General features: G+C 39.6%; 1 protein-coding gene across 10 annotated transcripts in view; it reads left to right on the top strand.

The window, feature by feature from the left end:
* The window catches only part of plekha7b (pleckstrin homology domain containing, family A member 7b), an 80,021-nt gene that overhangs the window by 20,861 nt on the left and 42,468 nt on the right, over positions 1–16,692 (top strand). For 9 of the 10 annotated variants that reach the window (XM_076883200.1, XM_012917029.3, XM_012917030.3 and 6 more), the window contains exon 4: positions 15,917–16,000. In XM_076883200.1, coding sequence (XP_076739315.1) covers positions 15,917–16,000 — 84 coding nt within the window. Of the gene's footprint in view, positions 1–12,887; positions 13,066–15,916; positions 16,001–16,692 lie in introns of those variants that run through there. The other variant, XM_076883209.1, reaches the window with a different exon arrangement.

Genomic DNA, 16,692 nt, shown 5'->3' with positions numbered 1-16,692 from the left:
AGATACAGCTACATCTGCTTTGTTTCACTACATTGCAAAGAGCATATGGTGAACTGAAGGCACAGGAGAACATATATATATATATATATATATATATATATATATATATATATATCTCCCTGAACTGATATTGTTACACTATAGTAGTTATATCACTATTAAGTGGTCTCCTCTGTCAGCTATTAGATAGCTATTACCCTATTCAGTGGTAGCTTGAGTCTTTTGGATGTGTCATGTGCAGTTCAGTTAGATCTATCATCATACTACTAGATAGCGCATGTTACAAAGCTCTGTTGGCTACTAAGACATTTTATATGCACCTCTTAAGGCCTATGAGAGCCTCCAATACTGTCCTCTGTTTATCACAGGTTATAATAAAAGAGGAGCACCTTCTGAGCCTGCTAAAAGCTAGAGAGGGTGATATGCAGGGACTGATAACAATTGGAATTTTTTCTTCAATGCACTGATAGCATCTCTACCATTTAGTTTCAAATGAAGGAAGATTTGTTCCCCTTGCATCAAAGTGGTAGTGAGACAAGAAACAGGGTATAAAGGGTTATGGAAGGTGTTTTACGCTCAGGGGGAATAAAGGAGGGCCGGTGTTTTGTGTAATGAGAAGGTTTTCTGCCAGCTCTTCTGAAGTAAAACATTCACCCAGAAGACAGAACAAACTGCTGTGTCAGTTTCAAGTCTGTGCAGTTTAGCCACAGTATCGCCACCTAATTTCCCACATTATTTATCTATCAGTTTAATACGGCGCTCACCAACTCTATTAATTACTGCAGTTTATTCTTATATTGTGTAGCCTGGCATACTGTAAATTGAATATTGAATAATTGAATAGAAGAAATGTTGTTATTTGTGAAAAAGATTCAGATATAGTGTTTTTTTTATTTGAATATTTGCAAATTATGAACTGGAATTTTTGTATCTGATACATGGTGTCTTGCTCACAGTCTGTTTATCTGTTAGCTTTTTATTGATTCAGTTTTTGATGTTGTGGGATTATGGGGTTTAGAGATCAGAGAGATAATCTGTGCATGAACATATGCAGTTTGTCACTCTGTGTGTGCTCAGGGAAACGTGACAGATATTCTCGCTGTGTGACTCAGACACATTCATTCTGCACATCCATCATTTGGTACTGTTCAAAACTGGGTGCAGACAGGTCGAAGACAGAAAAATGCTCGGAATAAACCTCATAAATGATAACTGCTGCTGCATGGGGCTAGCACTGAGGTAGGCCGTGCCTGCATTTTAAGACACATATTTTTAAGATTTGCATTTTTAGGCCACATATTCTTACTTACTTGGTGATGCTAGTCCAGATAACTCTGATGCACACAGTGGTGACGAGCCACATTTTGGTTTGTGCTTTTGTTCACCAGTTTTCACTTTTTCAGGAACTCTTCATCTGTCTTTTTATAAATCTTTTCATGGCTGTTGTATGCAATTGATTCTCTTATTCTGAAGAAAGAGCAGTCATCTCTCACTGTCACCTGAAGAAGTGAAGACAAGCTGGGTTACTGAAGATTCTGTAAAGGTTTACTGGCAGCATAAGAAAGCATTACACATTAGAGGTGGGAATCATCAGACAACCCATGGTGTGATGTTATCACAATACTTCACTCACAATATGGTATTATTGCAATTCTTTTAACATTTTATGATACGCTGAGTATTGCAATAACATATAATGCGATTTGTCACCTATTTTCGATTGCTCATTATGTCCGCAAATATAAATGTAGTCAGTATCTGTATTATCCAATAAGATAAAGTTGTCTTTGTTTTTTTTTCCTGCAAAATGAGATTGACAAACATACCAACACTGTCACTAAAATCTGCAATTTATGTTGCTTTGAGACAGAGTCAGTCTGCTATCAGTCTGCAATTTAATGGTGTCAAGTTGGCAATTAAGTGCAATCTGTTTCTGATAATCAACTGCGATAAGTCATAAAAATCACATATTTGTTGCTGTCTACTTAATCAGAAAATCACATTTAACAGAAATTTCCATTTAACTGTTACATTTGCATTCAGCAACCATCCTATTCTAAATATAACCAGAATACAAGTAGTTTGCAGCCAGCTGAGTTGAGTCCCCTCGAGTTGTGCTCAGTGACAAAGGCTCATTCACACTGATGGCAATGTGCTGGCAATCTGTCTGCATTTATAAATTAGGCAGTAATTATTTGCTAATCTTTGACAATCTCTCTGAGATGGATTGTAGTCAGTCCAAGTCAGACTGCAACTTTTTGCTGGATGTCCTGGGCAATCATCAGTATTAAAAAAACAAAACAAAAATAAAACAATAAATCAATGCAATCACCGTGCAGCCACTGATTTTTTGTCCTAGTTTTCCTCGTGTGACTGAGCCATTAGCTTGCTCTGAATTAGGAAGCAGCTTTGTCAAGCTAAGTATGTCCAGTGTTGGATGTTTTTTTTGGTCGAGCTGATTTAATGTAAGTAAAGATGATTGTGCATGCGATGAGCGCTCTTGTTCATAGCATTCCCCGAGTATATTCATTTATTTCATGAAATATCGATATTTGGTGTTGCTGAATCGATTGCCATGTAAATTCTATACTAGATATAATGCTGCATCCACCCCACCCCCACCCCCAACCATACAACACATCTGTGTACACATGGGAAGAGTGTTAAGAGGCTGTGCATGATGCACCACTGCAAAATCAGTTTTATGCTTACAGGGAAGATGCTGTGACAGCTCTGACACTTATTATGAATATCAATGACGAATGCAGTGGAGTGCAAGAAAGATGTACAGACGATTTCCACAGAATTCTCTCATCTCCTCTTCTTTCATAATTTTGCTTTGGCACTGATTATAGAAAATGTTTAATCTGACGGGTTATTGGGAATAGTCTTTTTTTTGTAAATTCCTTTATATGCATGTCACTGCTCAAAAACATTGCCCCACTATAAACACAGATCGTGTCATGTGATTGCATAGCCTTAGTTTTACAAAGGATGCCACAGCTATGCTTTATCATCTGGTTTGCTTGAAAAATGATAGTTTAAACAACCACCTTACTATGTTGTGCTGGATTCTGGGGTTTAATTTAGCTCACATGTTGCTATGTGCCAGATAAATAAACTGCAGATGAAGACTGTTGCTTATTGACAGACCTTTACTTTTAAAAATCTTTTATAGGTTGTTCCAGCCAGACTTTCCCCCTTAATCTCTCTCCTCAAGGATATGTTGCACAATTTATTTATCACCACTCCTGCCATCAAAGACGAATGTAAGGTACAAAGAGGGAAAATATTTCTTCAGTTACTCTAACTTTTCACAACTTTGTATGTTCTTCTCCAAGTCTCTGTTTCTTAAACTTTATCACATATAGTCAAAGGAGCTTGCAAAGAAAAGCGTCTGGACTTCTTTAAGTTGCTTGAAGACGTTTCACCTCTCATCCGAGAAGCTTCTTCAGTTCTAAGGTCAAATGGTGGAGAGTCCCAGATATAAACCTAGTGGGAGTAACCCCCCACAGAGGGACAAAAGGACCCCCTGATGATCCTCTAATCGCCTGAGCCAAGGTGTGAAACTGGGTGTGGGTCCCAATCAGCCAGAGTTTCGGGTGTGTTCATTGTGAAACCTGGCCCCACCTTATCATGCGAATTCCTGAGGTCAGATGGCCCAGGATGTGAGTGGGCGTTAAGGCGTCTGGGAAGGGATCTCAAAACTGGATTATAGATGGCAGAGAGTTGGTGTCGTAAACCCCCGCCTCTGTTCAAAGATGGTCGCTCACAGTGGACATAGATGGCTTCTTTCACTCCTCTTTCAAACCATCTGTCCTCTCTGTCCAAAATGTGAACATTGGCATCCTCGAAAGATTGTCCTTTATCCTTAAGATGCAGATGGACTGCTGAGTCTTGTCCTGTGGAGGTGGCTCTTCTGTGTTGTGCCATGCGCTTGTGAAGTGGCTGTTTGGTCTCTCCAATGTAGAGGTCTGGGCATTCCTCGCTGCACTGTACAGCATACACCACATTGTTAAGTCTGTGTTTTGGCGTTTTGTCTTTCGGGTGAACCAGTTTTTGTCTGAGCGTGTTGCTGGGTCTGAAATACACTGGGATGTCATGCTTGGAGAAAACTCTCCTGAGTTTTTCTGATACACCGGCTACATAGGGGATGACAATGTTGTTGCGTCTGTCCTTCTTATCCTCCCTCGCTGGTGTCTGGTCTTCTTTTCTGTGCCTCTTTGCTGACTTTAAGAACGCCCATTTAGGATAGCCGCACGTTTTGAGTGCTTCCTTTACATGTGTGTGTTCCTTCTTTTTTCCTTCAGGCTTAGAGGGAACATGTTCTGCCCGGTGGTGTAGGGTCCTAATTACTCCAAGTTTGTGTTCCAAAGGGTGATGGGAGTCAAAGAGGAGGTACTGGTCCGTGTGTGTGGGCTTCTGGTAAACTTCGATGTTGAGTTTGCCATTCTCTTCAATGTGCACAGCGCAGTCCAGGAAAGGCAAACAGTTGTCCTTTGTGTCTTCCCTGGTGAACTTGATGTTTTTATCCACAGCGTTAATGTGCGCAGTGAAGGATTCCACTTCTTGTGTCTTGATTTTGACCCAGGTGTCGTCCACATATCTGTACCAGTGGCTGGGTACTCTTCCTTTGAAAGAGCCAAGAGCCTTCCTTTCCACTTCCTCCATGTAAAGGTTGGCTACAATAGGTGACACGGGGGAGCCCATGGCACAGCCATGTTTTTGTCTGTAAAAGCCTTCGTTGTATTTGAAATATGTAGTGGTGAGGCAGAGGTCTAACAGTGTGCAGATCTGATCGGGTGTGAAGTTGGTCCTGTCCTCCAAGGAGCTGTCTTCTTGTAGTCGTTTTCTGACAGTCTCCACGGCCTCCGTGGTGGGTATGCAAGTGAAGAGAGAGACTACATCAAAGGACACCATGGTTTCATCTGGATCCAGGGTAAGTTTCTGGACCTTGTCGGTGAAGTCGACAAACACAGACACAGACTTAACAATGTGGTGTATGCTGTACAGTGCAGCGAGGAATGCCCAGACCTCTACATTGGAGAGACCAAACAGCCACTTCACAAGCGCATGGCACAACACAGAAGAGCCACCTCCACAGGACAAGACTCAGCAGTCCATCTGCATCTTAAGGATAAAGGATACTCTTTTGAGGATGCCGGAGTTACTAATTCAGTTGTGTTGTGTGTTTTTACAGGAATTAGATGGGGGGGAAAGGGTGTTACAGGATATCGCTGACCTGTGAAGTATTTTATCTTCTGTCTATTTGTTCTGCTTCCAGAATGACGCATTGCTGCTTTTATGTACTGCCTTGTTTTAGTTCATAAGTTACCCAGATGGGAGGCTATGGGTAGGGACAATAGAAGGAAGAGAGCAGAAGGAATGGGGGAGCTAACATCTTTTTATCTCTTCTGATTCATTGTTATATTTCACAGGCTCATGCTCTTTAATATATTTTATTCTGCTGACAGTGCCATGATCACTTTGCTAGTTAAGCCTCCTACACATGGGTGAGAAGGGGGAGATTCAAGGGTGAGTCAGACAAATTCAAATGAGTCATAACGTAAGAAGGCGCAATAAAAGTTTAATGAGTTTAACCATTATCGCACTATGAAAGTGTCAAAATTGGTGACTTTTGGTAAAATTGATCTGACTGTTGGATCTTGGTGGTATGTTTAGCTTTGGAGTCAGCACAGCTAACGGCCCTGTGTTTATCTTCTGCCCAAAGATTTTCAGCTTTAGCTTTCCTGCACACTTCACATCCCCTTCTGTCCTACATTGCACAGCTAAGCGTTTAGCTGTGTTTGGCTTTGTGATGCGGGTTGGGCTCTGTATTTAGCTGCTGAGCCTGAGGCTCAGTATGTAAAACAGAAGCATATGCTCTAGTTCAGTGTTCCTTAGCCACAGGGGAAATCAGGTTATCAAAGAAAGAAATCGATCTTCTTTGTCATTTTATATTTCACGCTTAAGATTTGTTTTAATTATTTTGACTGTTTTTGCTTGATTTTGTTTTATATGCAAGTGAGCTCCCAGTTTGGATTTAGGACACAGACTCACTCTACTTTTAAGATTATGCTTAAAACTTTACTTTTTCGTAAAGCTTATAGTCTTGTTGAATTAGACTTAGGCTTTCGGTGGGGGGGGATTACACACTGAGCATTTCTTTTTCGCTCCCTGTGAAAAACTACTATATTTAATCATTAGCAATTATTAAACTTGGGCTCTCTATTATAGTTTACCTCTTGTCCTGTCTCTCTTTGCTCTCACTCTCAACTGGTCATGGCAGCTGGCTGCCCCTCCCTGAGCCTGGTTATGCCAGCAGTTTCTTCCTGTTAAAAACACGTTTTTCCTTTCCAATGTTGCCAAGTGGGGATTATGGGATAATTTTGGTTTCTTTTTAATATTGTTGTGCATTGAGGCTACTGCTCTTGTACATAAAAATGTAATTGAACTGAACTGAAGCACTCCACTTCAGAATGACCTAGAATACAGTACCTTCCTGTCTGTCTCAGTAAGGAAGGAGTTAAGTCTGTGTTGGCACATAAGCCTTTTTTAGGCATGGGGTACATAATATTGCTGCCTTCATCTCTTACAACAAGGGCATCCTGTCATGCAGAAATAGTTCACTTTGATGTTAATGTTCTCATGGCTTCATTCAGAGTTTCACACAACTCTGACATTTAAATCCATCATACAGATCAAACAAATGATCAGACTGTATGATTGTAAAGTGAAGAACACAGTGTCCTTTGTGGTTAGCTCCTGATCAGGTCTGTTTCAATGTGGCAAATAATTTATTATAATCAGTAATTAAGTTGCAACTTCACACACTTCGCTGTGATGCTCTTTTGCTCTGGAAATGTGGAAAAAAAAGAAGTCTTTGTATTTTGTACAGATTTACTTTACAATAATTATTATTATTATTATTAAAAGAGAAGAGGGAACATTCATCATTTCATTAACTCTTGCCCCATCATAGGGCAAGTTTGATACTTCCTCAAATTTGGCACGAGATTAGTTGGAAAGTATGAGACCGTGTGAGCAAGCGAGGTGGAAAGTGGCAGACTCATGCCATTTAAAAAAAATGTAAATGTTACTAGATTCAATCAGAAAGGTTCATATGCCCTCAGATTAATAGAAAGGAGTACATGTCTAAAAGGGGCAACATTCATCCTGCTGTGTTAGTTGACATTAGTTAGCATGCTCCAGTTCATGGAGCATGAAACAGCATTTGCATTTAAGAGACACCGTGTCCAGGATCTCCTTGATCAGGACTGGCTAGCTCATCAAGGAGCCCTAATTCCTGATTTGGAATCATTTGCTTGGAACCTGAAATCAGTCTGCTTAGCTGAGTAGCGTGCATCTCTGCCGGATGCTTTCTGTGCATCATTGAAGCAAAATATTCTGTTCTGTGATAAAAAAAAAAAATAACATGTTGATAGACATTAAAAAGCTTTGGGATATTTGAGACCTTGACTTTTTATCGTTTAAAATATGCAAGGTGATAGAAATAGATGGAAATACATGAAAAACCCAGGCTTGGAACCTGGGCCCTTGAAATAGCCATCTGGCTCAACCTCATGAGCTATAACAGTGCCATCATTTTCTGGTATATGCTACTTCAGAAAGAAGAAATAAATAAAATATAAATAAAATAAGAAATAAAGTTCTGTATGATAGCATCAGAAAACTCGTGTTTGTTTATTTTTCTTACAAACTGATCTTTTTTTAGCTTATTTCTATGTCATATTTCCCCCAGGTTTTCCTTGTATAGTGGCTGGATGCCTCAATTGTGCTGCCTAACGCACACTTTGTGAACCACTGGCCTAAAGGGAAGAGGAAACGAAGCTAAAACAGCCTGTTTCAGATAGTGGATGAACTCAGGGTTAGTCAAGTAGAGCCCAACAATAAGAATATGGAGCTGGAAATGAGCACGATATGTTCTCCTTTATGTATGCACTTCACACTTTACAAGGATGTTGTGAAGTAGACTTCATCCCGTTAAGGTTACAAGAACGCCATTTAACATTACTTTCTATTACTCGAAGAAATGTGACAATTCTTATTAGCAAAGATTGAAGACGTCAAATAAATGTGATTTGTCATTGGTCTTGGCCATCAATATTCGTCAAGTAACGTGTGGATAAATCTGTGGTATTAAATATTGACCCAAAAAGCTGCAGGGACCTGCCATTGATTTTTTTTTCTGAGTAATGCTCACTTCAGAAGACTTCCCAACTTTTTCTTTGTCACAGCATATCTCTATTATTGATCCCTGGAATAAGCTTTTAAAAGCCATTTTATTGTCATGTTTTGGGGCATTATACTAACACAGTGTCTTTGATGAATTACTACTTATCACCCTTTATAAATATTTATCAGCCAGCTAAAACTAATGCCAGTGGAAAAGAGGAGGCAGTGCCCAAAGCCTTATCTGCCCTGCCAGTTGCTGGCATATTTGGAATTTATAACAATCTTCAACAAATAAATAACAGGAGTTAATGTTTTTTTTAATAGTAAATATAAGAGATCAGAATCTCAACAGCCACATCTACTTTTGTCAATTTTTAAAATCAGGTTTCCATGCATTTGTTATTATTGGTCCAACTCAAGTCTCTCTTACATTCACTGTAAAACAATTAGCTGTTGCCAGACTTGTTTTGCAACAGCATGACCAAAGGACAATTGTGACTCCAATGAAATGTGCTGCGTCAGAACTGCACATGCTTTGAATGTTAATAAGACAACACTTCTTTCATTTACTGCCAACCCTTTTGTTTGACTGATGTTCAGACACTGGCAAGTCTGTGCACCTGTTTTTGAGCCACATTGGGCCCGTTTGAGCCTGTCTTTGTCCAGTGCTACTTGAATAGTGTTTTTTTTTTTTCTTTTCTGGATGACTGTGCTCCATTAAGTAAAGCTTGGACCAAGATTTTCCTATTTCATTTATTCCATCTTAGAGACACAGCTGTCCTTCAGCTGCAATCATTGTGTCATGCTACCAGTTCAGCTTGGTGTTGCTGCTGTTGAAAACAATGTAGTTGATGATGAATGAGTGCAGTGATGGGGAAAATCCAGTTATTCAGTGTGAAGCTCGTATCCCTCATTTCCATACTGAACTGCAGTTGAATCTCCCGATAGCTTTTTGGGAGAGACTGCCCAGATAATTCTTCCACAAATGTCAGGGAAATGATGCTGAGCGAGGCTGCTGCAGTCCTCTTCTATGAAACTGATAACGCTCAGTCAACATTCAGAAATCCTGCTGCTGAATGCTTATCTCCTTAATGGCTCCCTGTGCACAAACCACTATTATTAAGGCTTAATTATTTTTGCCTCCTATGCTATGGGGTGTTTTCTGGAGGTCCACGATATCTCCCTTATGATGTAATGTCCCGTCGCACTCTGTAACACGCTCTCGTTGCATGGGTGGGGTATTACACGCATAGACATGAGTATTATTACAGACTTCGTTAACAGCTTGTGGCACCTCATTTGGCTTGTCATGTGTGCATATCTCCAGCACATCTTTGATTTGCTTTTATCTCATTCTTTTGAAGCCTATCATCTGCACACTAACATGATACTGTACATTCATTACCGCTAATTGCACTGGTCTGGAAATTAAATCAGCAGCCCAGCTCAATTAAATGATTGCTGTTATCTTGTGATTCATTTCACAACATTGATTTGTAGTTTTTATTTCTCTCAGAGGTCAAATGCAGCAGATGATTTATGTAAGCACACTGGTTCAAGAGACAGATTTCTGTGCAGCTGCTGTTGCTGTCAGTGCATCTTCTTGACTCAGTGGACGCCTTAACAACCACAAGACTTCCAGTGTTTCAGAGTTGTGTAAGACAGAAAAATTAGGCTGATACTATGTTTGTCCTACGGTACTCAAAGTCAACTATACAAGGCCCACGTAGTTCTCCACTGCACTCCACCTTCGCTATAAGGATGAGAATCACTGGTGAGTTTCTGTGGGCATCTATCTAATGTAGCTTACCAACAAAATCATGGAGGCACTCCCTTGTGGTGCTATTTGGTATTGCAACGGAAACATAAACTTTTATTACAAAGTTGTTTTGTAATTGCCAGCAGTTACTGTAAAATATAAAAAATATTACATTATACATATTTTGTTGACTGGACACAGAATGAGATGTTAGGATGGTTGCCAAGTAGACTACAAAAGTTACTACAAGTATAACAGGCCCTTAATACTTTCTGTTCTCGCCCTTGCAAGCGGCACCACACATCAAAAATAATATCTCATCAATTTTGTCTAAGCAGCATCACCTATTGTTCAGGGAATACTGCTCTGAGTGCTCACACCTTCAGTGTTGGTCATCACTATATCTGTGCATCACCATCAAACCTTCATACCCAAAGTACTTTTTATTTTTTTATCAACAAGTTGTGGCAGCTGCACTAGTCTTCATTGTGTACTTTTTCCTGTGGCTGTTGCCCCCATCGGTTCTGCAGGAACTGAAGCCGTAGTACCCACCATACTAAAAACAAATAAATAAATAAATACCATCACATTTTCAGTATATTGTATAGATACAGTATAGTATGTAAAAGTATCTAAAAGTATGGGATTAGGAAGTCTATCTGTCAACTGGGCAAAAAACCCCACCCCAAACCAAACATGTTCACAAGTCACCCAATTCTAACTTATAGTTTGGCACATTTTTTTTAATGCCACTTGGTATTTGAATATTTATAGAATAATATACATCTGCCACTCAAATTTGCCAGATAACTCTTGGATTTGTTGTTCTGTTGATTCCAAATGGATCTGGGAAAAAATATGACTTTTCAAAATGTATCAAACCAGTCTGTCTTACAATTCATTTATAATTAATGAGTTAGTTCCATCATGTATACACTTTCTCATTGCTTCACTGAAAAGCAAACTGAAGTCTTTTTTTGTCACGGTTCTGGGTCTTTCTGACCCAGCTTTTTGAGTTCTTGTGTTTTTTTTTATATTATGGTTTATGTTTTGAGTCCTTTGTTGTACTGTGTTTGTTGTTTCTTTAGGTTTCAGTTATGGTTATCATAGGTTTATTTCTTAGGTTTTGTAATATGGCTTCCCTGTGTTCCATGTTGCGTCTACTATGGCTTTCTGTACCATGTTTCAGGTTCCTATGTTCTGTCTCTCCAGTTGCTGTTAAGTTTACATGTCTAGAGTTCAGTCAGTGTGTTTCCTGTTTTACTTTGAAGGTCCGTGTCTCATGTCAGTGTTTCTAGTTTTGCTTCCCTTGTCTCGTCCAGCCTGATTACTCCCAGCTGTGCTCTCCTTCTGTGTCTCATTCCCTCGTTATCCCTCAGTATATTTAAGCCCTGTGTTTCTCTTTGTCAGTGTTGTAGTCTCCCTCATGGCTGTGTTTCCCTGTGTGTCAGTTTATCCATGTCCCAGTTTAGTTTTGTTATATTTTTTGTGCCATTCTGCAATAAAGCAGCTTTTTGAGTTTAATTCCTGCGTGGTGAGTTTTGCGTTTGGGTCCTTCTCCTGCCTGCACACAGCCGAAACATGACATTTTTACTAACTTCAACAATCCTTGGTTGTCTGTTGGATTTAATATATTCCATAGGCCTACAGTATGTTGGTACCACTTGGGTTACTGGATTACTTTTTAATTAGCATAGATCAATACTGCTGTTAAACCAGCATCAAAAGGAGACACTCTGAGGTTTAACCCCAGTTTAAACACTCTAGTTTTTCTTGTGTTTTTTGTCATCATAGTTATTTTAACAGTCCCAGCTTAAAGCAGTTCACTGACTGCACAACAGATGTTTTCCAAAACTGATGTTGTTGCCGTGGTGGCTGTGAGCATGTTTAGCTGACTTCACGGCGTACAGTTTATTATATGAACTTTAAATGTGTAAACAACGGTTCTGAAAAAGTGTAAATAAAACAATAATGCAATCATGTGTAAATCTCATAAACCTAGATTTTATTCACAATAGAACAGGAAACATCTCATATGTTCGAACTGAGAAATTTTATTATAAGCAACCACACATGTAAAGAAGGCTGTAAAAGCTGAAGGAACATTTTTCAACTAACACTGTTTCCTCTGCACTAAAGAGAAGGAACCATCAGGTTTGGTATCAGCGCTCAGTTTAAAAGCCTGCATCTCTGATGGTAAAGGGGTTCACTGGTGCCTCTGAGATTGGCAGCATGCACATCTGGAAAGCCACCATCAATGCTAAAAGGTATATACAGGCTTTAGAAGACATGGTGCAGTTTAAACATTTGGATTTCTTTTAGCTTGTGTTTTGAATTAAATATGGGTTGATGAGACTTGTATATTGCTGGTTTCTGTTTTTATTTACATTTTCCTTTCCAGTTCTTGAACTTGGAAATGGAAGAAACCATTAGTATGAAAGAACAGGAATAACCTGGCCAATCAAAGCTTGTGATCTGTGAGAAAATTGCTGTCAAGTTATTTTGGTGTCTCTACTTGCAGTGTTGTTACTTAGGGCATATCAGTAATGTATGAACCTGACAATGATTTACTAAAATAAATGAATAATGCATTTAAGAAATGATTAGGCGGCAACATCATGAAACTGGCAAAAACTCCAAAACAAAACAAAAAGACTGAATTGATGTCAAAGATAAATTATTCTCAGTTTAATAGCAGCCATAGGTATAGGGCTGCTGCATATATTTCCCTGAAAGAGATTTATGGAAGCAGAAAGCTCAATTCCAGGAAATAGGGAAAGAGAAACAGAGAGAGGAGCGAAGAGAAAATGGAAAGGGAGGAAGATCTGATAAGTAACTGAGGCATTCCCCTGATGGGAGGGAGATAGCTCTCTACCATCCACTCAGTAAGTGTGGGCTGAAACTCAGATAGCACGCTTAAGCAGGACAAAGTGGAGATGGAGAGCTCCCCCTTCAGCCTATATCCTGCTGGCTCCACTTTACTCTGCTCTTTGTGGATGTCAGCCTCTATGAAAGACCCTCTGCATCTTCCACCTGACACAGTGCCGAGAGGATAACCTGCCACCACGGCGAGTCCAGCGGCGTCATGATGATGCATGATCTCAAAACAGGTCAGACTGTTGCCATTATGTGTATTACATAGCAGTATATAGTGGTAGAGAGATATGTTCTCATAGTGGGAACAGTTTGCTTTTTCCCACTGGAGTTTGTTGTTCCTGAAAAAGTTCTATAAAGATTGTACAAGGAGTTTTCATTGTATTCTCGTAGTGTGATTAATTTCTTACAGAAAAACCAGAGTAGTTAGAAACCTCAAGGTGTTTCTGTTGGTGTGAGAGAGTATTAGGTGCTCCGTCCACAGCGCCTTGCCCTTGGTACCCTTCTGTCTGGACCTAACCCATGTATTGGACAGGGATTAGGCTGAGCGTCTTGTTTTGCTGCAAAATATTGCATAGCGTGCCAGGGCTGAATCCAGTTGTTGCAGCAAAGAGAGACAGAGCATGCTCATAGGAACTGAGTTGCAGTGCTGCTGTTTCTGCACAAATTTCTCAGGGAAGGTTTTTGGTTCTCATGAAAAAAAACCAGGCTGTCATTTGGTGTTCAGAGTTTGGCAACTGTATATCAAACTCATTTCAGTTCATATAAAAAGCTCCATTTGATGGTGTAAGGGTGTTTGCATTTGGGCAAACTAAACCAGTATTTTTACTTACAGCCCCCTTTTTTGTGGCTCAGCTTAAACTGACACAATGAGACATGCCTTCTTGAAGTTCACTGCAAGGAGAAACATCAATCATTCTTTGCTTTATCTGGTAAAACTCTTGACCCGATGGTTTTGAATGCTGAAATATGCAAGCCTTGAACTCCTGTCAGGATAATATATACTGCATAGTTATCAGATGATGCGTCCCTCACTGCTGTATTGCAACATTTGACTTCATAGGAGACAGAAACAACTGCAGGATGACTGAAAACACTGTCATCTTTTTAAAGTTTTGTTTTGCTCTTTGTGTTGACTTACAAAACTCTTTTAAACAAATCGTGCAACTAAATGAAACCTTCGGTGCTTCCCCACTACATAATTTAGATGGCTGTTCGGTAGCTCACGTACAGGACGTTTATTCCCCCGTCCTTTAAAAAAAAAAAGCATCGTCACAAGCTTTCAAGGAAGCTAATTTTCTCCAAACAAATGGGCCCAGTGTGCTGCATTGTTGGTACATTAGCTGGGGATGCTTCAAATTCCGTGACAAATAGTTCAGAAGTAATGCGGCTAAAACAAAAGCCTCAAAGAATGCAGATTCCTAATTAACAGGGGAGCCTGGTGCAGTGCTGCTGCCTGTATGTGCCCAGTTCAGCTCAGCAAATTATGAGTGGTCAAATCTCTGCGTGTGCGAATGCATGGGTGTGCAAGTTTTTGTTTATCTATGGATATTTAAATGCTGAATTCAATGCAGGATACATGTGATCGTAAACATGCATTTTATATACCGTTTATACTTGAAGTCATGTTTTTACATCTGCAGAATTGGATTTTTTTTCCTGTGAACTTTGCTGAAATGTCGACTCATAAATCTTTCCAGCCTGCTCTGTTTGTTTCCTCCTCCCTTTGCTGCATGGTGATGCAGTGAAGAACCACTTTCTGTTTCTATCATTCTGCGTCTGTATGGTGCTGAAACTTAGCAGCTTTCCTTCAGAGCATTCACCCCCCTCCCCACCTCCCACTGCACTATAATCATTTATTTACTACTGGCACACTTTAAGTGAACATAGTGTAAACATTTTTTTATCTCAGCAATGTGTTTATCCGTGCCTGTGTGAGTGCTTATGAAAGTGTTTAGCTTCTGCATAGCAGTATTTACCCTGTGAGCGCACAGTATTTTTCAGCTTCAGTGCTGTTAACGATGACAGTGACGATTAAAGGAAACAAAAGAGAGACAGTGAGAGAAGAATTTAATAAATCACTAGTAAAGAGTATCAACTTAAAAGGATTATTTGTTTGTTTAACCCATCATTGCTCCCAGCCTTTTTGTCTTTTGCTTGAATGAAACCATTTCTTTAAGTTGCCAGAGTCGAGACTTCAAACCTGAAATTGCATCTATGATAGCAATATATCAAATGCAATGCAAATTGCTCACCGACATTTTTTTTGTAATATTCCAACATAAAATTGTTAAAAAAAATAAGGAAAAAGTTCAACGGAAAAGAGCGATAATGATAATGAGCAGTGGCAACCTGTCCTGGATAGGCAACAAGTGAGGTACTTTAGATAAATCCAGTGAATGAGTGAAACTAAAAATACCCCAATTATTAGTTTATAAGGATGGGCAATCAGACTTTAAAGCTTGTAAGAATGAAATCATCCATTGAGTAAACCTGCTGGAAACAGGTTTCAGGGCCTGCAGCGTGGCATTATATTTGTTTAGGCTTAGTTTGACACAGTTTGTTGAGTTTGTATTCAAGGAGGATTTGAAAAATATTTTTATTTTGGTGTAAAAAGTGATTATTACCATCATTGTTTAGTCACGTGTAATTATACAACAGACAACAAATAGAAACTTGTCGTGTCATGCTTTTCAGCCCTCTCGTCACCAGTAGCTGCTGTTTGCTATTCTTTCATGTGACAGTAACATGTGTTTATGCTCTAGTTAAAGCAATGAATGGCCCATCTAATTGAAATCAATAAAGCTTGGTGGGCTGGCTTACGGAGAATGCTGAGCCCTACACTCTGTGTAAAGCTATATGAGCCTTGGCTGGCTGCAGGGCTACTGAAGATTCTTTTTTTTGCTGTTGACTGAATCATCACTGTAAGCTTATGAACTTTATGTGATATTTTTTACCCTCATCCAACAGACAGCTAGGAGTATAGAAACACAGGTGTGCAGGGAGTTGATCCAGAAGGAATATGATTAATGACTTGATACTCCTTTTCTTATTTCTCTTGGTGTTGTCTCTCCCTCTGTCCTGCAGCCACAACCTGAAGGCTACATCATTTCGGCATCCTGTGAGTGGACAGATTTCCCCTGAAAACATAGATTACACACTACAAGACAGGTGAGCTGGCCTACCTTTTTTTAAGTGAATGATGTATATGACGCTCGCTTAAATATATAAGTTAGTTTACGAACCTGAGATGGGAGTCTTTAGTGTTACTCTCCTTGAAACATGCCACAGCAGGGGAGTGCGAGTGTCTATTCTCCACTAACAAGAAGATTAAAATTGGTTGATTTCCAGTTTGTTGTTTATTAGCAACATAACCAGCAGTCCTTGTCAGAACACAAAAGGATGGGCACTGTTGTATTTGAATAAACTGAATGCATTCATCACCATTACCATGGTATTTATAACACCATAATGGAATCTATGGCAATGACACAACACTCACATCTCGCTTTGATCATATTCATATCACGTCAGGAGCCATGAATCTGACTCATCAATCTGTTATGCTAACGCTGGCTGTATTATAACAGCGAGTTATTCCGGCCCACCTGGGCTGTTTCTCTCAATGCCGTTGACACCATAAAAGCAAGCTCCTGACTGTGTGCTCACTGAATTGTTGAGAACTGTTGATTGAAAGGAGGGATTTACTAGGCGGCAACATTACTATATTGTCATGGCACGATAGTCGGATTTATTTCCTTTTATGTCATTGTGTAAATCAAGCAAGGCATTAAAGCTACACAATTCAAGGCAGCAGGTGTCTGGTTGTATTTAAGCTGTCTGGTGTAAGATGATCGTGCATA

The sequence above is a fragment of the Maylandia zebra genome, linkage group LG1 (genome assembly GCF_041146795.1).
Source record: "Maylandia zebra isolate NMK-2024a linkage group LG1, Mzebra_GT3a, whole genome shotgun sequence".
NCBI classification, from domain to species: Eukaryota; Metazoa; Chordata; class Actinopteri; order Cichliformes; family Cichlidae; genus Maylandia; species Maylandia zebra.
Note: the sequence above shows the minus strand (reverse complement) of the source record. Positions and strands in the feature narration are given on the sequence as shown.